Genomic DNA, 25,131 nt, shown 5'->3' with positions numbered 1-25,131 from the left:
ATTCTTTAAATAAGGTCAGGAGTTCGAACTATAATGTTTACGAATAGGGTAAATTGAGGTGGGAGGATCTCCTTCACTTCTACAGTACCCGATCTGGATTAATCAGTCAATAAATTAAATACTAATGATTAATTCAATATATATATACACACTTTTAAAAATAATCATTGATCGAATGATATTTTATAAAAATAATTTAAATAAAATTAACTTTAAATATTATAATAAAATATTATTAGATCATTAGAAGATGATAAAATATCGGTGGCAAATGCAAGATTATTATGTAAAAAGGTTCACACAACAGTTACCACGAAGTCTATAAAATAAACTCAGTACTAGTTTCACCTATCATCAACGCTGCCAATATTATTTTATCATTACCAACAAGATGTCCACCCAAAGTCTCGACGCTCCTACTGGCCGAGCTGTTGGCGGAACCGAGAACAGCTGGTGCCGTGCGGTGCCCGGTGGCACCGGCATTGCCGTCTTGGCCATTCTTACTTCCAGAACCCCCGACGTTTCACGACTACGAAATGCGCTTCACAAGCTACAAAACTCCCACCCCGTTCTTCGGTCTAGGCTCCATTCCAGCCCTGCTTCCAACACTTTCTCCTTCGTCACGTCTCCTTCACCCATCATTCAAATCAAATCCTTCAACCATTCCGCCACTTCCACCATCCTCGAAAATCTTTACGGCCAAGAAACCCGAAACGTTACACTTACACCCCTTCATTTGATTCTCGAACATGAACTCAACCAAAATTCTTGGATTGGTTCATTTAGCACCGAGAATGACATGTTTTTCGTCAGTGCTTACGCTTTTCCTGGTGCAAAGTGGGTGTTGGTGCTCCGCCTGCATGCCGTCGCGTGCGACCGGACCACGGCGGTGTCGTTGCTACGAGAGTTGTTAACGTTGATGGGTAACGAAGAAGAGGAAATGGAAATCATGGTGAACAAAGGAGAGGTTAGTTCGGCGATCGAAGATCTTATCCCCAAGGGGAAAGCTAAGAAAACTCTTTTGGCACGGGGAATTGACATGCTTGGCTACTCTGTTAATTCCTTTAGGCTCACCAACTTAAAGTTCAAAGATGCAAAATCACCCAGATCTACTCAAGTAGTGAGGTTTCTCATCAACCCTGATGACACTCGTAGAATCTTGGCAGTAAGTAATTTGAGCCTCACAAATTTGAAGTATATTTCCTTTAATCGAGACTCAAACATGATGAAAGCTTTCAGGGTTGCAAGGCAAGAGGGATTAAGCTGTGTGGAGCATTAGCAGCAGCTGGCCTGATTGCTGCACACAATTCTAAATGCTATGCAGATCATCAAAAGAAGAAGTATGGAGTTGTAACACTCACTGATTGCCGCTCGATTCTCGAACCTCCTCTCTCCGATCACAATTTCGGTAAGCGAAATTCGAATTTGTCGAAGAACAATCTTCGAACATTGTCGAAATCGAAGTTTCATGTGATTAAAGTTCGGAATTCAATCATTAATATTGCCACAAGTACTTATTTTTACCATATTTGCTTTAATGAAAACTCTTGAAATTTTGTAGGATTTTACCACTCAGCTGTTCTAAACACGCATGTCATTAAAGGACGAGAGAAGCTTTGGGAGCTAGCACATAAAATCTACACCTTGTTTGAAAGCTATAAGAAGTGCAACAGACACTTGTTGGACATGGCAGACTTGAATTTCTTGATGTGCAGGGCCATTGAAAACCCTGGCTTGACTTCCTCCTCATCCTTGAGAACATCTTTAATATCAGTGTTCGAAGACACCGTAAACGACGATTCGAACGACCAGCAGAAGGTAGTTGGTGTAGATGACTACATGGGGTGCGCTTCATGTCATGGCATCGCCCCTTCCATTGCTGTTTTTGACACAATCCGTAACGGACTGCTCGATTGTGTCTGTGTTTATCCTTCACCCTTGCATTCGAGGGAGCAGATGCAGGAGCTGGTTGATGCTATGAAGTGTATTCTTGTGGATGCAGGGAAGAATCATGGCGGTGAACCAATTAAACCGTAGAGAAGGACGTATTAATGGGGAATCTTTAAAGACTGAGAACCAAACATGTCCCTCTACAAATTGTTTACTTAGCTTCTTAAATGGTAACTGGTTTGTCTTGTCCCACATTTACAATTACAATGTTACCATTTATAGCAATTATAATTAGTGGTGATTGAAGAACAATGTTACCTCCCCTCCGGATGTATTTGCAAGTAGATTTACTTTTCTATTAATAAAATTATGGGTAAATTACACTTTTATTATCCAACTATCACTTTTGTTCTCTTATAGTTATTCAATTATTTTTTTTCAAAATTATACGTAGTATTACGTTTTAATTTTATTTTGGTCACCCATGAATAAAAAATTAACAGAATTTGCTTACGTGCCATTTAAAAAAAATCTAATGGTGACATGACATTATCTAATGATGATATGTCAGCATCACCGTTACTTTTTTAACGACGAATAACTAAAATGAAACCAAAACTAAAAATGATTGTTAGAGTATTAAACATGTAATTTAGCCTAAAATTATTTAGTTTACGAACAAAACTTCGAATTATAAATTATCATGAATATTTATTTAAATTATTATTTGATACACACCGTGTAAGATTTATTTTTTTACAACGTGTCTATTTTAGTTATGAATCTAAAAAATTAAAATTCCAAATCATAAATTATAAACTCTAAGTTCTAAATCATAGACCTAAATCCTAAAATCTAATGTCTTAATCTCTAGATAGAAAAGGGAAATCTTACGTGCTACAGCCTAATATACTACTAAAAAAATATGATATTGTGGGTTGATATTGTAGGCTCGGCTAATATCTTAAATCATAGACCTAGATTCTAAATCTTAAAATCTAATATCTTAAACTTTAAATTTTAAATCATAGACCTTTATCCATCGGAGGAGCTGATATTGTGGGCTGGAAGCATGATAAAAGAAAGGTTTTCACGGTTTCTAGTGCTTATGAGGAAAGGATGCAGCTGGGCAGTGCTGTACCGTCTTCTCCTTGGGATAGCCTGCAGAAGTTAAGAGGCTTACCACGCGTTAAAATGCTGTTATGGACAATTTGCAAAGGGCGGTTGTTATCCAATGAAGAGCGCGTTCGAAGGCACTTGACAAGGGATCCTAGCTGCTCGAACTGCGGTGCTAATGTGGAGAGCAGCTCCCATATTCTCCGTGAATGTCCGGTGGCTATGGCAGCGGGGAAGGACTTAGTTAAACCAAATCTTTTGAATGAGTTTTTGGAATTTGGTTTGGTGTCTTGGATAGATAAGAATCTTCGACAGCCTCACTATTATCCGATTGATGAAACGGATTGGGATATTCTCTTCGGATCGGTGGTTTGGTGTCTTTGGACCTGCCGGAATAAATTGTTTTTTGATCTGGATTTTGTAGTGACTGAGAGCGTTTCACAGCAAAGCGTACGCCTCAAAGGTGAAACGGTCAATGCTTTAGTCAAAAGGAATGCTTGGAGGGCTGCCCGTCACCCAAGAGTACTGAACCGTTATGTGCACCGGAAAGTTCCACCGAACTGTTGGCTCAAACTCAATACTGATGGCGCTCGACAAAGTTCAACCGGATTGGCTACATGTAGGGGTGTTCTTCGAAATCAGCTCACCGACTGGGTTGCAGGTTTCTCGAAGAGAATCGGATATTGTTCGGTGATTGATGAAGAGCTATGGGGAATTTACATAGGCCTGCTGATCGCTTGGGAGAGGAATTTCAGAATAATCATCGTTGAAACTGATAGTAAGGAAGCCGTTTCTGTTCTTAATCAGCAGCCTGAAATAGAAGAAATTTATGCGATGGTAACACATATTCACGATCTTGTTCGACGCGATTGAAGGTTACAATTCTGCTATATGCCTAGAGAATGCAACCGGGTGGCCGATGGCTTAGCTCGTCTGGCTTGGAGTCTTCCTGCTAATTCACAATTGTTTTTGGAGCCACCAGAAGAAATCCTGGAGCAGTGCAATAAGGATGCTCAAGATGTCTTGAACTTTTAAATACTAGTTTTTCCTTTTGTATTCAATATATATATATATATAGAATTTACACCTCTTGTGTATTATTTTTTAGGTAAACTATGTATTTAGCCACTCATTTATTTTCGTCATTCTATTTTGATCACCCAATTATTATTTTTTCAAAATCATACTAAATATTATACTTTTGGTTATGTTTTCTTAATTTAAGTATTTAATATTTATAACAATAAATTTAATGAATAAAATACTATAGATGTTAAAATCTGAATTTCGAACAATTACTTTTTAATTTTTAAAAAATCAGTCCAATTTCAAGAATACATGATTTAATTGGATTTTTTTAAATATATATTTCATCATATAATAAATTTTGAAATTGAATAACAAATACTTTATTCGAATTAGCGACTGTAGAGTGAAGCTGAATTCAAATATTATATGAGTTCCTACGGATCACAATCACGTGCCGTCTTAGCTCAGCCGGTTGAGCGCGTGGGTTTTAATCACGTGGTCGTGGGTTCGATTCCCACACACGGCGGCGAAGCTGAATTATTTTTGGTAGGCAGATTTCGCTTGCCTTTTCCTCGCCTTTTGTTATCATTTTTTTAAAAAAAAAGGAAATAAAAAATATCTAAGGAACTTATTCGAACATTGTTCAGTGAACGAAAACAAATCTAGTAATCACTTTGCAGATATGAAGGCAGTTCTCATAGATGATGATGGAGTCAAACCAGGATTGTCAATGGCCTTACACATGAGGAAGTTTAGGTCACTCTTATCAGTGAAATGCTTGTTGCTCTTGCCTCTTGGCAGCGGAAAACGATGTATAAAATCTGCTTGCTAATCCCATACATCGTCACCGGTGGTCACATCATGCGAATTCAAGATTGCAGAATGGTAAAATGGGATAGTGACGATAATGGGAATGAACTAGTACATACCAAAATGATTGCTACTGAGTGCCGGCTCGAGAATAGATCGAAAGTCTGTGAGGGTTACAACAGCGTATTTGTCCCTTTAATTTTTGATGACCAGGGAAAGGTTTGGTGGAACGAGCTACAATCAAACCAGCAGCTGCCAGGGCTCCACAGAGCTTAATACCCCTTGATTTGCAAACCCGAAACAGAAATCGAATGAGACAGTTTATGGTTGCACTTGAAGGGTTTGTTTAAACAGAATGACTTACTTCCTAGGCTCATATGCTTGGAGTTACACTTGTAGTTTTCTTTGTATCATACAAATGCAGCTTCTGTTGCAGTGCAGATTTTGATCATGTAAATCACTTTTTGTTGGTAGATTAGATTTGAATCAACTTCAGAAGAACATGAGGTGAATTTTATTCATGAAATTCTGAGTTTTTCTTCTTGTAAATATATTTGCAGCAAGAGTTCATAATGTGATGCAACTAGAATTAGATAGATTACCCTTTAGAGATCATTTCCAGGCTGAAGAAATATTTTGGTTTAAGGACAAGAAATCTGCACTTGAGAAGCACTTTTCGTTGAAGAAGATTTACAGCAACAATCCTGTCAGTGTCATCTAGGTTTATCTTCAACCTCACAACCTGAGAACGTTGAGCCGAATTGGGTTGTGATTGATGAATCCAACAAACTGCACAAAGGAATCGGCCTGGTCGACTACGTGGGGTGTTCTTCGGTTCACGGCATTGGTCTAACCATTGCCATATTCGACACCATACGAGATGGATGTTTGGATCGCGTGCGTGTATCCGGCACCATTGCATTCAAGAGAACAAATGCAAGAACTGAGAGAGACAATAAAAAGAATTCTTGCAGACGGTAGTACCAATCTGCAAAGTGATAACTTGATTTTGTTTTCATGCACAGAACAATGTTTGCTCCATGAATAGCGCACAGCAGAGCCGTGCCAAAAAAAGGCAAGCAAATTATGAAAAGGCTACCAGAAAATATACAACTTGGCCGCCGTATGAGGGAATTAAACCCACGACCACATGGTTAAAAGACACGCGTTCTACCGGCTGCGCTAAGACAGCTTCCGGTAATATTTTTTTTTTAATAATTAACAAACTATGTATCAGCTTTACTCAATTACAGTCTCTTATTGGATTAAGTTTGAATTCGAATTAAAGGAAAGTAGTTGATTCAATTTCAAATTTTATTTTATAATGAAAAATATATGTAAAAGAATGCAAGTAAATTGTGTGTTCTTTAAATTGGACTATAGATTTTTGTTTTTTTTGTCTGAATTCCGACAATAACTCAAATGCAGATTTCTTGTCCTTAAACCAAAATATTTCTTCAGCCTGGAAATGATCTTTAAAGGGTAATCTATCTAATTCTATTTGCATCACATTATGAACACTTGCTGCAAATATATTTACAAGAACAAAAACTCAGAATTTCATGAATAAATTCACCTCATGTTCTTCTGAAGTTGATTCAAATATAATCTATAGGCCTGTAATAAACTGAACGTTCAGCAAACCGTTCATGAACCGTGCGACGGGAAGTTCGTTTATGTTCGTTTATTTATTAAATGAATGAACATGAACAAGATTTTACGTTCGTTTAATTAAATGAACAAACATGAACAAAGGGCTCGTTCGTTCATTTACGTTCGTGAACGTTCGATTATATGTTCGTTTATGTTTGTTTATTTATGTTCGAACAGAGGGCAAGTTAATATGTTAAGAAGATTATTGAAGTTGTTTTGATTTCAAGAAGATTGTTTTGTTGAACAAATTAACTTTAAGACTTTATGTTCATATAGCTTATTTATGATTTATGTATGTTTTTTTCATATTCGAACAAATTAACACTAAAGTTCCAGGTTATATTAATGAATTTTAAGTTGTTATTCTTGTTGTTTACTTTTTTTACATTCATTTGTTGTGTTCGAATAAGTTTTTTTTTGTGTTTGTGTTGTTCGTTTATGTTTATTCGTTTGTGTTCGTTTATCATTTAAATGAACAAACATGAACAAGCTATATTCCTTAATGAACGAACATGAACAAAATTTTTTTTGTTCGTTTATGTTCGTGTTCATTTATGTTCGTTTATTAAATAAACGAACATGAACATATCTCCGTTCGTGTGCGTTCAATTCGTTTTCAGGCTTACTAATCTACTTACAAAAAGTGATATAACATGATCAAAATCTGCACTGCAGCAGAGGCTGCATTTGTATGATACAAGAGAAAACTACAAGTGTAACTCCAAGCATATGAGCCTAGGAAGTAAGTCATTCTGTTTAAACAAACTCCTCAACCATTTTTCCAAAATCAAACTTCCCATTACAACATTCTACAGCATTGACAACTTCTCGGAACGTCACGACGCTGCCGGAACAATGAGTTTATCCCTTTGTTCAAAGCCATATTCATTGTAAGACTTCTCCAACAACATCTTGAAGAGTGGATGAGACAAGTAGCTGGTCGGCACTACAAATCTTTGTTCCTCCTCTCCGACATAGATAGCAAATGACCCGGACGGCGTCGAGGGCGAAGACATTTGCTCGAATTCCCTCAGCAAACATTCATAATTTGAATCCTCTCCATCTCCTCCACACATGCTCTTCACCTTCTTGGCTAGTTTCTTCAAGGATCCCATCTTTTTCCTAACATTTTCCTTTGGTGTTTGGAACTTGAAAGAGAGGGAATTTATGGGGTGGCTAAAGAAGGGAATGTCTGAGAAAAAAATTTCATCTTTTGACTTGTCAATAATTGGGGGGATCTATGAACATGTGAAGAAAAATGTGTAGCATTTACTTTGACTCAATGATAGTTAAAAAGAAGCCAATGAATCTGACTTTAGGCTTCAAACAATGTCAAAGATGAATGATGATGTTGAGATTCAACCCCGTCTTTTGATTTATGCACCAGAGAATGAAGAAAAAGGTGGGAACAGGGTTTAAAATCGCGATCGAGGTCGGATTTTCAGTCATTTCAGGTTTACCGTGATTGTGGCCGTCGCAGGTGCTATTGCGGCCATCGCGGGAGTTATTGGGTGCTATTGCGGATGTAACGGGTAACTCGGACGGCGATGAAACCGCTATTTCACGGACGCTATCACACTTTCGGACAGTGATTTGAAACCCTGGTGGTAACTAATAACTGCTAAAGAATGATTTCTCTATTTGAAATCAAATGCCAACCATTAATCATTGTTTTATGCTTTTTTTGAAGAAAACAAAATGAACCACTTGTGTCTCATTCAATTTCTGTGTCTGCAAAGTGGAGGCATGATTAAATCAAACACTTTTAAGCTCAATGGATATTCTGCTCCACTCTTTAATAGCCTGGACGTTCCAACTCCAACATCTATTGACATGTAGAATAAAATATTAAGCTCAATGGGAATTAAACTAATTAATATAGGGTAAAGTACAAAAATGGTCCCTCGATTAGAGGGAGTTATTTTATTGAGTCCCCCAACTATTAAAAGTTACAAAATAGTCCTCTAACTATAGGGTAAAGTACAAAAATGTCCCCTAACTAATGTTATTATTTAAACCCTAAACATTATTTAAAAAATTTAACTGTTTCCCTGGTTATTAATTATGGGATGAGATCGATTCAGGTACGGAAATATGATTTTATGTTAGGGGCGTATATCTAAAATTTTAAGAGGAAATAAATTTACAAAATTTCAGATGACGAAAATAAATTTTTAATAGAAAATACATAAAAAAATCTAAAATTTATAATAATTTTAAATTTTTAGGAGAGGAGACTACTCTACCTACGCACTCGACACATCCCTAGAAACAGTGACACCAGATAGATGAAAGCTTTTGACAAATAACAAAGGAAATTAAGATGTGGGATGGTGGCCTGGGAAGAAGGGAGAGACGCAAATTTAGAACAAAGGTTGTTGAAGTTTCAGTAATGCTTTCTCAACCCTCCTCCTCCAAGTTGATTGATACTTGGGACCCTTTGACTAATGCTAGTCGCTTAAGTGGTTGACTTAACGCCTCAAACTTGTACGGAGTGTATCCAGTATATTTAATTAAATAATTATATATAACTGATTCATTAAAGTAATATATTTCTACAACCTAAAATTATATATTCTTATTAGTTAAATGAGGATTACTATTGTTGATGATGTTACGTCGATTGTAATCGATTCATTTCTTTTGTTTTAAGTGAAAAATCTCAATCCATATTGTTTTCGAGGATGGAAGTCAAGAGGATCGGTTGGAAAGAAGTGTAATGAAGAAGATGAACAGTCGAAAGGTTATAATCTTTCCTCTTTTTTGTTTTGCACAAGGATTTATATGTTAATCCTTATTACATGCAGGTGTTAGACATAAAGTCATTATTGCTCTTCGTAGGTATGTAGAGTAGACAAATAAATACGATCATCTGACAATAGATTTGATCATAGTAGATCTTATAGATCTGTCAGTAATCTCGTCAAAAGACTGTATTCAATTGGAATATATAGATCTCTGAAGATCCATGTTATTGAAAGGATTCATTCGAAGATTTTGATAGGCGAAGTTGTTGCTCACAAATGAATATATTCAGAGGTTAACAATTTCTCACATATAAACATATCTAGAGGTATAATAATTTGTTTCCTATTAATCGAGTGATTTTTATAAAATGACTCGATCCGATACTCAAATAGAACAATGTTTAATGTTTTCAAACATTTTCATAAAGCATCGTGACGATTTATTTCTAATTGATGGATTTCACACATGTTTCCTTCCTTAGCTGGTGTGATCGGTAGGCACGAATTATAGTTGTTAAGGAGTCATTACATTCTCTCTCTTTTTAAGGGAAAAAATTAGGGCATCAATTCCCCAATCTCATTTTTCTTTTACTTTTGACTTTCAATCTATAGTAACTCTTTCTAGAAAAATTAGGGCACGACCGTGTGTTTTGAATAAGGTGGATGTCGGTTCTCCTTCTGACCGTACAACAGAGGTTGTTGTGAAGGAGATACTAGTTTGGAAGGTCTTAGTGATAATCCTCCGGCTTAATTTGTATGACTGCCTTTAATAAAATAGACATTGTATACTATAAATTATTAATTATTAACTATTAAAAAATTAAAAATACAAAAAAACCTAAATACTCTCATCAATAAAGTCTTTGATTGTCTCTAGTAAATTTGAGTCTACTATTATTTATTAAATATATTTTCAGTCAAAAATATAATTTTTTATATTTTTTAATATTCTTTAAACATAATAATACAGATTCAGAAACTCAGGAATCAGATGAGTGTGCTTTATATGCTAGCTTATTATACGATATGTCAAGACTTACGAATAACATTTTGAATTGTTCCAATTATGATAAGATACATAGGGATGACAATGGGTAGGGTTGGGTCGGATTCTTGATCAAATCAACCTTACCCGAAAAATATATATCCTCCACCCAAACTCGACCTTAACCAAAAAATACATACACTCCACCCAAATCTGACCCAACTCGAAATTTTAAAGTATAAATTCGACCCTACCTGGTATAAAATAAGGAGCTAATTGGAAAAAAAATATAAATAGAGAGTATTATAGCAATCTTTCATAAAATTTATATGTAAAAATTACACTATTACCCTCAATCTGGAGATTTTTCACCCTCTACTCGAACCCGACCCAACCTCACTCTATACAAAATATGACCCGAACCCAAAATAAAAAAAAACACTCAACCCTATCAATTCAAAATCCATCAATTTCATGTTAAATTGACATCCATATGTGTACGATTAATTCAAATGACTTACAATATTTTCTAATTATGTTCGAATGTAAAATTCTTAAGTCGACTACTCTAGTAAAAATACTTTGAATAAGTATTGATGATATAAATGTATGATAATGGAAGCATGTTTGATATCCAAAAATGTATAAGATATCAGTATATAACATGTGTAGTGAGGCGAATGCATTCAACCCCTAGAGGAACAAGTTCATCCCATTATTTTTTTTAAAATATCAAAAATAACTTAGTATGGTTAGAGAATAAGAAAAAGAGAAAAAGGAATTCACATACCTATTTTTTTTTTTAAAGAAAATGTATATTAAAATGTTGGACCTTCATCTATAAATTTTTGGATTCGTTACTGATGTGTAATGATAGTTGATATGTATATGAAATTAAAAGCATGCTATTTTTTCTAATTCAACTATAAGAATATGCTTAATTTGGCTCTGTGCCTATATGTTACACGTATTGTTGAACTATGTTTTGATATAACAATTTATGGCAAAATGTTTTTGGACTTGAATTGAATTTATTCAAAGTTTTTAAAGTTTACAAAAATAATTCAAAGTCCATTTAATTTGGAACTGAGCACAAAAATGTTTTTATGAATAGTATTGTATTGTATGAATAGTACATATATTGTGTGAACAATATCGATACTGTGTGAATAGTACCGATGCTAAAAAACATCGAATGTAAAATGTGTATCGATACCTCTATAGTGTATCGATACACTGCTACAGTAATTTCAACCCAACGATCATAAAATTTAAATTTTATGAAGGGTTACCGATACACCTTGGGAGTGTACCAATACACCATGTTCTGGGCAGTTTTATTTTGCAGAAAATGAATCCCCAACAGCTCCAAAACATCCCCAACGGCTATATACGACTTCAAACTCATTTGAAGCTATAAATACAAGATGAGGACACTTGAAGAAATAAGAGAACAACTATCCAATCAATCAAACACAAGAGAAGAGCTTTTTATTCTTATTTTTCATTTGTCTTGTAAATATTTGTTCTTGTGAGCTTAATTCTTGTAAACACCTACCTTTGAGAGGTTTATTTGATTACTTCTTTTATCCTTTGTAAAGGGAAAAGGTTCTAGCTAAGCCCGTGTAAAAGCTAGGGAAAGGTTATAGTTTAGCCATTGAAAAACTAGGGAGTTGTAAAAGTTATCTCTTTGTCATTGAAAAAGAAAGAACAAATTAGTGAATTTGTTGGAAAATCCTTGGTGAGGAGCTAAGGTAGTGGATGTAGACATGGTTGAGAAGTCGAACCACTATAAATCGATGTGCAAATTTTCTATCTTTCAATCTCCTTACTCCCTAAACACAAAAACCATTTCGATCCATGTTTGCAAACCGTTCCGGTTATCGATTCGAGCTTTTGAAAATCTCAACAATTGGCATCAGAGCCTAACTCGTTAGAAGGCTTAACATCCTTGAGACGATCCTCGAAGAAGCTCTACCAATTCCCGACGCAACTGACAAAGAAATGGCTTCAACCTCCTGTACTTATTACTTTGAAGATATACCTATTATGGATTCGCAACCGGTCAACAAGCCACCCTTCTTTAATGGAGCAAATTATACTCATTGGAAGAATAAGATGATGTACTTTATTCGAGCCTATGATCTAGGAGCTTGGAACTCAATCATGAACGGTTACTCCTCTCCACCCGGTGAGTACGACAATTGGAGTAAAGAAGAGCAGAAAAAAGTTCCAGCTTAATTGTAAGGCTATACATATTCTCTTGTGTGCTTTAGGCCCAAATTAATATAGAAGAATATCATCTTGTTCTAGTGCCAAAGATATTTGAGATAAGCTCCAAGTCACTCATGAAGGAACCGACGAAGTGAGGGAATAAAAGAAAAGTCTTCTCAACTATAGCTACGAGAACTTCAAGATGAAACCCGATGAAGATATCAAAGCTATGACGGATAGATTTTCCTTGATTGTCAACAGTCTCAAAGGATTTATAGAAATGATCCCTAATGAGAAGCTTGTAAGGAAGATGATCTACTCTCTTCCAAGTTCATGGCAATCGAAGAAGACCGTCATTATCGAAGCTAGAGACCTAAAGTCTCTCACTCGCGATGAATTGATTGGTTCTCTTCTCACTCATGAGATGATGTTGAAGGAAGAGGAAGAAAATGAAGAGATAAAAACAAGAAAAAGAAGAAGGAGGTGGGCATTGCCTTCAAATCCACCAATGAAAGCTATCAAGATTTAAGTGATGAGGTGGATGAAGACGATGATGAACAAGAAGATGAGATGGTCAAGCTATTAAAAGAGTTAAAGAGATTCATGACTTCCAAGGTAGTAAAGCATGAATCAACCAAGAAGAAGAGTCCCCTGGTGGGCTTTAATTGTCAAAGAATGGGGTATGGTATATGTCTAAGAAAGAATGGATCCAAGAAAAAGGCATATGTGGCCTATGAAGATCTGGCCACTCATGAAGAATTAGAGGTCAACCTATCTCATGGCCACTCATGAAGAATTAACTCAAATGAATTTAATTCATTTACTTTTGATGAGTTACAAGATGCTTATAATATGTTGTATTTAGGATTTGGGACCATGAATTCCAAATATACGAAATTAATTTCAAAACTCAAAATTGAAAATAAATCAATTTTGAAAGCAAGATTTGATTTTAAAAATCAAAATGAAATTTTGAAAAATGATTTAGAGCTTTCAAAAATCAAAATAAATTAGAAAAGAAAATTTTTGAGTTAGAAGTTAAGCTTGAAAGCTTAACAAAAGAAAAAGAATTAATTTCTAAAAACAACTTATTATATTTAGAAATGACAAAATGCTCACATTGTCATTTTCATGGTCATAAGGAACATACTTGCCCTTTGAAGAAAGAAAAACGTTTTAAAATTAGACAAGTATGTATTCTTAAGGGAACAAAGGGCATTGAAACTAATGTTCAAGGATCCAAAGCAATTTGGATACCAAAATCTACTTAAATGTCTCTTGTAGATGTGTGGGAGCAATGGTGATGAAAGTGATGATATTCAAGATGCTCTAGCCACACATGAAAAAGGAATGGGTAACCTCTAAGCTTAATGCTTTTGACTTTGATTGTTTGGTTGCTCATTTTGGTTTAAGCATGCATGAGTTTTGAGTTTAAATAATTATGTATTGTTTTAATCTCATGTATGTTAAAAAGTTTATGATGAACATTTTAAAAGTTTTAATGATTTTTCAGAATTTTAGTTCTTCATAATAAAATTTTGGTCAAAATTGGTTTTAATGCAAATGATATCTCTCTAACAATTGATATCAACTTTTCAAATGCTTTGATTTTACATATTTTAAAATTTTTGACCTAAATTAGAATGTTTATGCATGTGGTTTAAATGAAAATGATATATCTCTAACAATTGATATCAAATTTTTTAAAATGCACAACATTTTTGAAAAGCTCTATGCATATGCACTTAATTTCAACAATTGATATTGCATAAAGTATTTTAGACTTGGATATATTGAATTTCATGTGCTATTAACATGTTTGTTATTCTTTGTTGAAATTCAAGTTTAAGTGTCAAGAAGTTAAAAGCTTAATTTTGTTTGGAATGCATTTATTGAGGGGGAGCTTTGATTTTTCAAATAATTTTAAGATAAAATTTAACACTTATTCTCCAACGTTATTTTAGAGCTTCAAATATTGAATTATTTTTTATATAACAAAAAGGGGGAGAAGTTTGGTTTGAAAAATTCAATTTCTTAATGAAAAAGGGGAAGCTTAACATTTTCATATATTTTCCAACAATTGGTATCTTTTTAACAATTGATATCCTTTTGTTAATAATTGATATCTTTTTCATTAAACATTTTATTAAGGGGGAGTTTTGCCAAAAATAATTTTTCAAATGTTTTGTTATATCAAAAAGGGGAGATTGTTGAACTATGTTTTGATATAACAATTTATGACAAAATGTTTTTGTACTTGAATTGAATTTATTCAAAGTTTACAAAAATAATTCAAAGTCCATTTAATTTGGAATTGAGCACAAAAATGTTTTTTTATGAATAGTATTGTATTGTATGAATAGTACTGATACTGTGTATCGATACCTCTATAGTGTACCGATACACTGCTACAATAATTTCCGCCCAACGGTCATAAAATTTGAATTTTATGAAGGGGTACCGATACACCTTGGGATTGTACTGATACACCATGTTATGGGCAGCTTTATTTTGAAAAAAATGAATCCCCAACGGCTATATACGACTTCAAACTCATTTCAAGCTATAAATACAAGTTGAGGACACTTGAAGAAATAAGAGAACAATTATCCAAGCAATCAAACAAAAGAGAAGATCTTTTTATTCTTATTTTCCTTTCTCTTGTAAATATTTGTTCTTGTGAGCTTAATTCTTGTAAACACCTACCTTTGAGAGATTTATTTGTTTACTTCTTTTATCCTTTGTAAAGGGGAAAGGTTCTACCTAAGCTTGTGCAAAAGCTAGGGAAATGTTCTAGTTTAGCCATTGAAAAACTAGGGAGTTGTAAAGGTTATCTCTTTGTCCTTGAAATAGAAAGAACAAATTAGTGAATTTGTTGGAAAATCCTTGGTGAGGAGCTAAGGTAGTGGATGTAGACTTGGTTGAGAAGTATAACCACTATAAATCGCTATGCAAATTTTCTATCTTTCAATCTCCTTACTCCCTAAACACAAAAACCGTTCTGACCCCTCTTTGCAAACCGTTCTGGTTGTCGATTCGAGCTTCCGAAAATCCCAACACATATATATAATGTATACTTTATGATAGGGTGATAGTGTTACCATATGATGTTTGAGCTGAATCATATGTTTTAAGCACTCTTAACATGAATGCATGTTTGTGCGTCTATATAATGTTATTGAAATATGAATTATATACTAAAATGGTTATCCATATATGTTTGACATGTTTATATGCTTAAATAAGTGAGCCATGATTAAATCATAAATATAAAAAAATTTAAGTGATTTAGTTACAAGAACGATTAAATCTATTTATTTTATTTTAATGTTAAAATGATATGAGTTTGACTATATGCCAAATTATATTGTTATTATGTCTAAAGTATATATAAAATATTTTAAAAAATATTATTATATTTTCAATTGTTCGATGATTTTCAATAAATAATACTAGATTTAAATTTAGGAGAGTCAGTATATCACCTAAATCAATGAAATTGATCATGAATACCACTCAATCTCGCAGGACTGCCTCGGATTCTCTGAGACTTAAGATCTCAGTGCCTATCAAGCGATCTTTTCGTAGGCGTTTTCCCCCGATCTAATCGGGGGATCGAATTGAATATAGAAACATGAGTTTAATTAGTCAATTTATTACTGAACAAGGAAAAATGTTATCTAGGTGAGTAAATAGATTAACCTTAAAACAACAACGATTAATTACTATTGTTTAAGTGATAAACAATTTAATAGCGTTTAATGAGGCTTTAAGTTCAAGACTTTGTATATGCAAATTTCTGCTAGAAGACTCTCATCAAAGTCAGGTTGCAACTCGGGTCAACCCAGATTAGTCAAAGTAAAGCCACGAGAACAAGAAGGATAACCAAAAAAAAAATGAATATAATTTTGTGGTCGAAAGAATGCAATCCAGACTAGCGGGGATGGAAACCACACCTTTCGCCGGTGGGAAGACTCACTACTTTTAAAATGTACAACTTCGGCTATTACTAATATGCAATGTAGGAGATTACCGATGAGCATTTGTGAGTCCAAAGCTACGACAGTCTCATTTCTCAAAGCTGGAGTTGTTCTTCATCTTCTTTCTAGAGCTCTCATTTCTGAAACGGTGGATATTTTGGGTAGGAAAGGGCATCGATGCTTCCTTTTGTTATTGTTGATTAACCAAACTTTCCCTATTTTTAAATGAATGTTCTTCTTTTACCCCCCAAAAACGAAATTTGGTACGAAAGAGGTTTAGCAGTAAAAATGATCATTCATATCCAAATAAATAGTATAAGAAATGCTCACAGTAATGCATTGAAATTTAGCAGGTGTTTGTCAAAAGTTGAAAACATTATAAAACATTATTTGTCATCAAAGGGTGCTTGGTCTAGTGGTATGATTCTCGCTTCGGGTGCGAGAGGTCCCGAGTTCGATTCTCGGAGTACCCCTTTTCCCTTTTTTATATCCATTTAATTTTCCACCATTCGTGGACCGTTTCTCTATAAAGCTCAGGCCCTCTACCATATTTATTTGTCTTATTACATCCTACACTTTCATAACTTTTCTTCCCCAAAACCCTACTCGCTGTTTTTTTTTTTTAATTATTATTGGGTCCTTGCGGTTGCACTCCCCACAACACCAAACTTCCGTCGCAATGAGCAGATCAGGGCAGCCTCCAGATCTCAAAAAGTACTTTCTTTTCAATTCTTCTCTTCTTCTTCGTTTTCATTTTGCTCAAATAATTTCTAATTTCTTTTATCGGTGCTGTTTTCTTATAAAAGGTACATGGACAAGAAGCTCCAAAGTAAGTTTCTTTTCTTCTTCTTTGCTGTTATTTATATTCTCATGTAAGCCTAGTTTATTTTTTTTGTCGTTTCTTGTTTCTAGTAGTAACTTGCTTAAGCCAACATTTGGTTAGTTTACTTCTCTTGCTTAATTATTGATTCCACTTTAAGCTGAGGTCACTATTTGTATCTATGTAGCTGAAGGGTTCTAATTGCTGGTAGATATTCTAGTTCAATAGTAAAACCAATATCCCCGTTAATTTCTGCACCTAAATGTGATCTGCATTATTTTATTTAGTGCGGCTTTTAGGGTTTGCAAGAATTGAGGGTTTCCCACTCCTTTTATATTTTCAAATTTTTAGATTCTCGTGGATGTTAATGACTATAACGTTACATCTCCAAGAATCTATTTTGTGTGTCATAGTTTAATATTTGAAGAGCTCAGTAGTTGCATTCGATTGTAAATTTAGGTGTGCATTTTATGGTATTTGCTATTATGTCGTTGTGTTAGCTAATACTTGGGTTGCTGCTGTTAATTGGTCTTGTTAGTTGCATCTTTTAAGCTGACAAATGTAAAATAAAAGACACGGTGGGGAAAAGCCTTGTAATATGTATGTATGTGGCTTATGAGCTTGCAGATGGTTATCTACATACACTGTAATATGCATTAAAGTAACCAATTTAATTGTGTGGATTTTGTTGGTCTGTGAAATCTGCAGTCAAGCTGAATGCAAATCGGATGGTTGTTGGTACACTTCGTGGGTTTGATCAGTTCATGAATCTAGTGGTTGACAACACTGTGGAAGTGAACGGCAATGAGAAAACTGACATTGGCATGGTGGTGAGTGTCGTATTACTTTTCTTTATTTCTTTTCTGTACTTGTTAAGCGCTTAAATTTTCGTTCTGGTATATCCTTGAATTGTTAGCTCATTTTAATTGATGTCAATCCACTGCAGGTGATCAGAGGAAATAGTGTCGTTACCGTTGAAGCACTTGAACCAGTCGGCAGAATGCAGTGATTCTGGTCTTTCCATGGCATATCAGTTGATATATCTCTTCACCCTGTTGTTTCGATTACATCACTGCTAGTCTGCTAGTATGGATTGGAACATGTTATGTAATTGAAAATTCGTAGGAAGTTAGATGGATCTCTATGGATTCTGTTCTTTCATTTCCAAACTTTACCTGATGGATTGCCCTTTATGCATTTCGAACAGATTTAATTGAAGAGAATGGTTACAGAAAAAAATGTATTTTTAATGCTCAGGCCTCGAGTGAAACTTGTGCTGCTGCATAAGCTTTTATCTGGTCTTGTGCTTTAATGTATTCACTTCTGTGCATCGGGATTAGATTAGTCTTTAACTATCCATGATTTGTGTATCCTGAAAACTTGTTTTAACTGTTTAAATATTGAGTATCCTGAAAACTTGTTAAATATTGAGTATCCTGAAAACTTGATCAGGTCGATGTTCAAATGTCTTGCTTCTGATATAGAGCTTTAGCAGTTTGAATCACTTGTAAAACCGAAGTTTCCGCCTGTTGCTTCCTGGAAAGTACGACGACTAGTTATATTTGTTCTTACAATGTTCTTTGGGACATCTCTGAAATTTGCCCCAGATTCCTTTAGAAAGAAAAAAGGGTAAGAAACGAAGCAGGTTCTCCTTTCAAAAAAACTAAAGCTTAGGGTAGAAAATGTTGCTCATCTTCGAACACTTTCGTTTCCCTATGTTGTGCATGTAGGCTGGCACTTATAAAAAAGGCCAAAAGAGCAAAGGTCTATAAACAAGTTTGATTCAAATTTGGAACAGTGGACCAAGGTCTATAAACAAGTCGAGTTTGAGTATTGTTGAATTCAATTTAACTCGAAAATTTTAAAATAAAACTCAACACGGTTCGAAAACTCGCGAGCTTAAAATTTTCAAGCTTGACTCAAACTCAAAACCATGAATTTAAATTCGAAAATGCTTTAAATAAAAAAAAATTAACTTAATTCGGTTCAAGCTTAAACTCAAACCTAAAGCTTAAGTATATAAAAACCTTATACAACATTTTTTTAATAAAATCAACACATAAATCTTAATATTATTAATAATTTATTTTTTAAAATAATATATTATTAATGTATTTTTTAGTTGCTTGTGAATCAAGTAACTCGTTTCAGCTTGTTAAGAACTTGAATCAATTTTATCGAATTAAATATTTAACGAACTTTGACTGAGTCAAACTCAAATAACTTACGATTTATCTCGCTTTATTTAGGACCATAAGTGAACCTTAATCTCCCAAATTGTAAGGAATTAGTACGGTAGAGTTTACAAACGGGTAGTAGTTCGACTTAAGTCTCCTTTTGCATCAATCTCAACGAGTAGTCGTAGACAACAGCTCCTTCACTTTCGCTTTTGCTTCCCCTTTGTTGTTTAGGCTGTTTCTGAAATCTTTAAAGAGGTTTTATATCTTACAGATACAATTGTTTAAATTTAAATATTTTAAAAAGTAATATTTTTTTTCACTGACACTATTCAATAAAATCTTATGAAATTGTTAGAATTTTCTATCTTTTATGTTTAAACTTTATATATACTGTGATACATAAAAATGAAGAATTAGAGGTAAGATGAAGAAATCACAATACGAATATAATAACATTGTCCTTCTTTGAAGAGGGAGACCGTTATAAGAGAAAAATAATGGGTCATATTTTATGAACGATATATGATCCACAGCTCACCCAACAAGCAACAGCTCCGAAATGGAATCATCATTTGTCTTGCATTGCCAAATGGCTTAATTTTAAGTGGAAAGTGGCACGCACATGTTTGGTGGCAATTTTTAAAGATTTTAAGGATATGATTACAACAATGGCAGCTTAATTCACTTACACAACACTTTTCCTCCTTTTGTTTCTCACTCTTGGTATTCATTTAACTCATTAATTGTGTTGTTAATGAGAATATAAGTTGACTAATCCATAGAAAGCAAGAGTTTTGGTAAGACAATGGAGGTCATCATTACCCTCTTTGTATTTCTCTGTTTTTCTTTTTCCTATCTAATTCTTACGAATATGAGGATGATTAGAGAATACTCTGTGCATTCTTCTTAAAAACATTTTTCACCAAACCTTTGCTTCTTTATCATCTTTTTAGGGGTACCTGGCAGGCAACATACAAACAAGCAATTCTTCTCATAGCGAATGAAGTTGAACTGTAAAAATCAAAGGATTAAACTAAAACAAGTCCTTAAACTATATCCTATTTTGCTTTTAGCCACTGAACTATTATATGCAACCATTTTAAGTATCTAAACTATTTTTTGATCAAAATAAGTCCTTAAACAATACCCTTTTTTGCTTTAAACCCCTAAACTATTTTTTGGTCAAAACAAGTACATACTTTTGTGTGACATGTAAACATATCACTGGTCAAAAAAAGAATTTTTTAACTGAAAAAAATAGTAGGACCTAAAGAGGTTATATAATAATTTAAAGATTTATTTTGAAAAAAAATAATTTAGGGCTTAAAACAAAAAAAAAAAGTAACTTTTGTTTACTGTAAGCCAAAATCAAATTCAATTCTACAATACTAACGTATAAGTACTCTGACAAATGGATTTCATCCTACCAATGGTAAACCAGAAAGTCAAAGTGAAAGGGGGCAAATTTGTAGGGTTTTGAGCCTCTTGGATATATTTGTTAGGAAACTGGTGGGGATCCACATGATCTTGTTAAACTAAGATTATGACAAAATAGTTTTTACACCTGTTAGATTTATGTGAAGACAAAATTTTCCGTGTAAAATCATGTTGGGATTAGAAACTATCAGGTTAAAGTTTTACGTTTCTCGATGACTTTTACAGTATTCGATCTTATATATGTAGAAGATTATGAAAAATCTATGGAATTGAAGGACTTAAAACTAAAGTATGCATGTCTTTATCATATCATACATGCTTTAATGCCGAACATAACCATGTGTCAAGCTGCTAAAAGAACTCCTTCACTGAGAGCTTAAATGGCAGCACTTGATTGGCTGAGGAAGATACATGAGGTAATCTACTGTAGATAAACAACCTCCATTTGGTTGAATGATGGGCTTTTTGGGAGTGTAAATGAAGAGTGCTCCATCTCCTCCACCCACCACCACTTCTCTCTCCTTTTCCCTAAATTTCCAATCTTTACACTTTGCTTCTTCACTCCTCAAAGCCTAAGCCAGCCAAGATAATTGTATAACAAAGGGAAATAAACCCTAAAAAAGTGATGATAGTTGCTTCCTACCATCCAAATCTTTGCTTCAATCCAACTCTACATAGACGCCAAAGAAACCCATTTTTTCTGGTTTCTTGGCTCTAAATTTGTTGACCCCAATAAAGGGTGGGAAAAACATTATGACCGAAGTACTCCAATCATCCCCATCTCATTTCCCTTCATTTTCAAGCTCCACCTCGACTACACATGCCCTTACAAGCTATAAGCACTGTGGAGAATATATTAGCCCAAGAGAGTGATCAAGAAGAAGGAGGAGAGAATAGGCAAGAGGGAGAGAGGAAAGAAAGGGACAGAGAAGGGGAAGGGGATCAGCTGTATTTATTAACGCTTTTGGTGGCTGCTTTTAGGAAGTCGTTGATTGGGTGTAGCCTTTCTGGAAGTAAAGAGCTCTGTTCAATGGAAATCGGGTTGCCTAACAATTTCAGGCATGTTGCTCATGTGACTTTTGATAGGTTCCATGGATTCCTTGGCTTGCCGGTTGAATTTGAGCCTGAGGTCCCCAGAAGAGCACCGAGTGCCAGGCAAGTTCATCGATGAAAGTTCTTTATTTGTTTCTTCCTTGAAATTTATCATTGAAATTCAATATGGGGTATCTTTCATGATTTTGAAAGGATTAGTATTTTTATAAAAGGAATACGAGGTTTAGTATTTTTTCCCTTTCTTTAAACTACAGTTGTAAAAATCCACCCATTTTAGGAGCTTCAGATGATGATTAGTTTCTTTGAGCTAGAACTAGACAGTTTGCTTCAATTTGATGCAAATTTCTTCCCCCAAAAGTTCAAGTCTATCTCTTCATTGTATTCTTTTTAACTTGCTGATGGTTTCTATACCTTTTTCTTATATCATTTTGATGAATAAACCTTACTGGTATTTTGTCCATTCTATGTTTGTTTCATTGTGTGCGGTGCTCAGATCAAAGATCAAACTCAAATTCTATAGCTGAATTCAATTGATTTCAGTGAATGTGTGGAAATAAAAATGACCACCTTGTTTTGGTGACCATAGAGTTGATAAGGTCTTTGTCATAGCTGTGCCAGTTTTATTTCATTGACTAAGGTTCTATTCTTGTGCAGCACGAGTGTGTTCGGAGTTTCGACCGAATCTATGCAGCTCTCGCTGGACTCTAGAGGGAATAGTGTGCCAACGATACTACTCCTGATGCAAAGTCATTTATATGCCCGAGGAGGCCTCCAGGTATATGACCATCAATCTTTTATCTACTGTGGTCAATGGTTATATAATTGCTTGAAGTATCCAGTTTTGTAGTTATCTTCTTATATATATATATATATATATTTTAGGCTGAAGGAATTTTCAGAATTAATGCTGAGAACAGTCAGGAGGAGTATGTTAGGGAACAACTAAATAGGGGAGTTATACTAGATGGGATAGATGTACATTGCTTGGCTGGTCTTATAAAGGTATTTTATTTGCTCTTTAATAGTTTTGGCTGTATTCGAGTATATTGAACATGTTTCTTGTATGAATATCGTATCCATAGGGTCTATACTTGTATTTTATCTGGCTTATTTTATTGAAGTAATTAAAATATCAAGAATGAACCAAACTATTGAAAGAACTGATTCATGGGCTCAAAATGCTGCCAAGATATCTGCAAATAATGTTGAGAACTTCCCCTGTTGAATGGAATTTTCAATTCAGTTGTGGTGTTTATGGTTTTGCAGGCTTGGTTTAGGGAACTTCCTAGTGGTGTTTTGGATTCTCTTCCTCCAGAGGAGGTAATGGAAGCCCAGTCAGAAGAGGAGTGTGCTCTGCTTGTAAGGCTCCTTCCTCCAACCGAAGCTGCTCTACTGGATTGGGCAATAAATTTAATGGCTGATGTTGTGCAAGTGGAACATTTGAACAAGATGAATGCACGTAATGTTGCGACGGTGTTTGCTCCAAACATGACTCAAGTGAGTAAATATCTTTTGGTAGTTTTAATTAAAATACACATTTTGAACTCGAACTTCATGCAAATTATTGGTTACTGAGGTTTGAGCCAGTTTGACACTGCTTGTCACAATGGATATTCAGTACTGCTGTTTATTGCAGATGTCAGATCATTTAACTGCATTGATGCATGCAGTACAGGTGATGAATCTTCTGAAGACACTTATTATTAGAACACTTAAAGAAAGAGAAGATTCTATGGTAGACTCTAATCCCGATTCTCGCTTAGAGCCTTCTGATAAGAATGGACAGCAAAGCTCTTCGCAATTACTCGAAGATGCCAATGAGAAGGTAAACAACGAAAGCGAATGAGAGAAAGCTTTTGTTGCTGAAGAACCTTCCTTAGAGAGCCCCCCTCACTCTGCCAAAGAGAATTTGACCACCGAAAGTAGCTCTCAAGGTTTCCTGACTTCAATCGACAACACTTGCGGTGGAAACCTATCTCTACTCAATAACTGCCCTTGCACGTTAGTGTCTCAAGTGAATTCTTTGGCAAATGGAATCGAAAAAGGCGGTATCGGAAAGAGCAGAGTTGGTCAATCAAGTGCTTCGAGTCTAAAGAAGGGAATGAAAAAGGCAAATGAACAACCAATGGGTAATGCAGGAGGAGGAGGTTTTAGGAAGAATAAAGGAACAAGGATTGCTGGCCTGATAAATATGAGAGCAGAGCTTTTCGAAGCTTGGAGGTGAATGCTAAACATTATGCCAACTGTTTGTATGTTGTGTTTTGGTTTTTTCTGTTTTTTCTTTGGAAATATTGTGTATGAATTTTTGCTTGATTTTGAGTGCAGATTTTTTTTTACCTTTGCAATGCTTCCTCAGCTCATTCCAACATTTTTCTATTCTTCATCATACTTACTGTTACTTTTCCAAAGTTGATAACATCTTTTCACCTATTTAAAATAAGAGTATAGGGTATTTTTTTTTGGTCTAATAGGTACCAAATTGAACCTTAAAATCAAGTTTAAATACCTAATTTAAAAAAAAAAGAATGCGATAATTAATTTAAGGTGTTTTTCAATTTAAAATGTTATCATGTTCAACTTAAAAAATTGTATAAATTTATAACATTTTTAATTATATCTAAAAATATTACCTTACGGTGGTTTTAGAGTTTACAACCAAAAAAAGTTATACAAATTTATAATTTTTTTTGTTGTAACCGAAAATATTATGGAGAAAGATAACATTATCGATTCAATTTAAAATGTTACTTATTCAACCTAAAAATTTAGGATTTTGATAACATATTCGGTTGTAACCGATCTTTTATGTCGTTTTTAATATTATATTAATAAATTGTATTTTAAACTCTCCTGACTTGGACACTATATTAAATCTTAACATTACGTTCAAGAACCAAAATTTATGTTTACCCTAAAAAAAATATGATGATGTTAACTTAAAAAGTAAGTATATATGACTGTCATCTTTTTTATCATTGACTTTAGTTTCGATATGCAATTTCTCTCTTAACTCTTTTTGGTGCAATTTGGTCCTTTGATTTTAGCTTCAAACTGCAATTTGATCATCGATTTTCATTTTAATCTAGAATTTAACTTTTGAATTTTTAGTATAAATTCATCTTTAATTAAATATTTAAATTTTTATTTTAAATAAAATTTAAAATATAATTATTTTAAAAATCAAGAGACAAATTATATATTAAAATCAAATATAATT

General features: G+C 34.2%; 2 protein-coding genes, 2 non-coding genes and 2 pseudogenes across 4 annotated transcripts; 5 read left to right on the top strand and 1 right to left on the bottom strand.

Annotated features, from left to right (window-relative positions):
• Positions 1-368: 368 nt before the first annotated feature.
• On the top strand, positions 369-2,212 carry LOC120180877. Its single transcript, XM_039186164.1, has 3 exons — positions 369-1,165; positions 1,240-1,408; positions 1,562-2,212. Exons 1-3 carry the CDS (start codon positions 392-394, stop codon positions 2,035-2,037), a joined length of 1,419 nt encoding a protein of 472 aa, XP_039042095.1. The 5' UTR covers positions 369-391; the 3' UTR covers positions 2,038-2,212.
• A 2,276-nt stretch (positions 2,213-4,488) lies between these two features.
• On the top strand, positions 4,489-4,561 carry TRNAK-UUU. The gene has a single exon. It is a non-coding gene; the product is annotated as a tRNA-Lys (tRNA).
• A 2,693-nt stretch (positions 4,562-7,254) lies between these two features.
• LOC120180983 lies at positions 7,255-7,994 on the bottom strand (annotated as a pseudogene).
• Positions 7,995-16,825: 8,831 nt separating this feature from the next.
• TRNAP-CGG lies at positions 16,826-16,897 on the top strand. The gene has a single exon. It is a non-coding gene; the product is annotated as a tRNA-Pro (tRNA).
• A 101-nt stretch (positions 16,898-16,998) lies between these two features.
• Positions 16,999-18,483, top strand: LOC120180839 (probable small nuclear ribonucleoprotein G). Its single transcript, XM_039186133.1, has 5 exons — positions 16,999-17,032; positions 17,074-17,138; positions 17,231-17,253; positions 17,953-18,074; positions 18,191-18,483. The coding sequence occupies exons 2-5, from the start codon at positions 17,104-17,106 to the stop codon at positions 18,251-18,253; spliced, it is 243 nt and encodes an 80-aa protein (XP_039042064.1). The 5' UTR covers positions 16,999-17,032; positions 17,074-17,103; the 3' UTR covers positions 18,254-18,483.
• Positions 18,484-21,306: 2,823 nt separating this feature from the next.
• LOC120180836 lies at positions 21,307-24,153 on the top strand (annotated as a pseudogene).
• The last annotated feature ends 978 nt before the right edge of the window (positions 24,154-25,131 follow it).

Source organism: Hibiscus syriacus, unplaced genomic scaffold (assembly GCF_006381635.1).
Source record: "Hibiscus syriacus cultivar Baekdansim isolate YM2019G1 unplaced genomic scaffold, ASM638163v2 tig00112503_pilon, whole genome shotgun sequence".
Taxonomy (NCBI): Eukaryota; Viridiplantae; Streptophyta; class Magnoliopsida; order Malvales; family Malvaceae; genus Hibiscus; species Hibiscus syriacus.
The sequence above is the reverse complement of the archived record's forward strand: the minus strand, read 5'-3'. Positions and strand labels throughout refer to the sequence as shown.

Coding starts and splice junctions, on each gene's coding strand:
- LOC120180877 (XM_039186164.1), top strand. CDS start 392: ATGTCCACCCAAAGTCTCGACGCTCCTACTGGCCGAGCTGTTGGCGGA. Junction 1,166..1,239: donor ACACTCGTAGAATCTTGGCA/GTAAGTAATTTG, acceptor GAAAGCTTTCAG/GGTTGCAAGGCAAGAGGGAT. Junction 1,409..1,561: donor TCTCTCCGATCACAATTTCG/GTAAGCGAAATT, acceptor GAAATTTTGTAG/GATTTTACCACTCAGCTGTT.
- LOC120180839 (XM_039186133.1), top strand. CDS start 17,104: ATGAGCAGATCAGGGCAGCCTCCAGATCTCAAAAA. Junction 17,254..17,952: donor CATGGACAAGAAGCTCCAAA/GTAAGTTTCTTT, acceptor TGAAATCTGCAG/TCAAGCTGAATGCAAATCGG. Junction 18,075..18,190: donor AAACTGACATTGGCATGGTG/GTGAGTGTCGTA, acceptor AATCCACTGCAG/GTGATCAGAGGAAATAGTGT.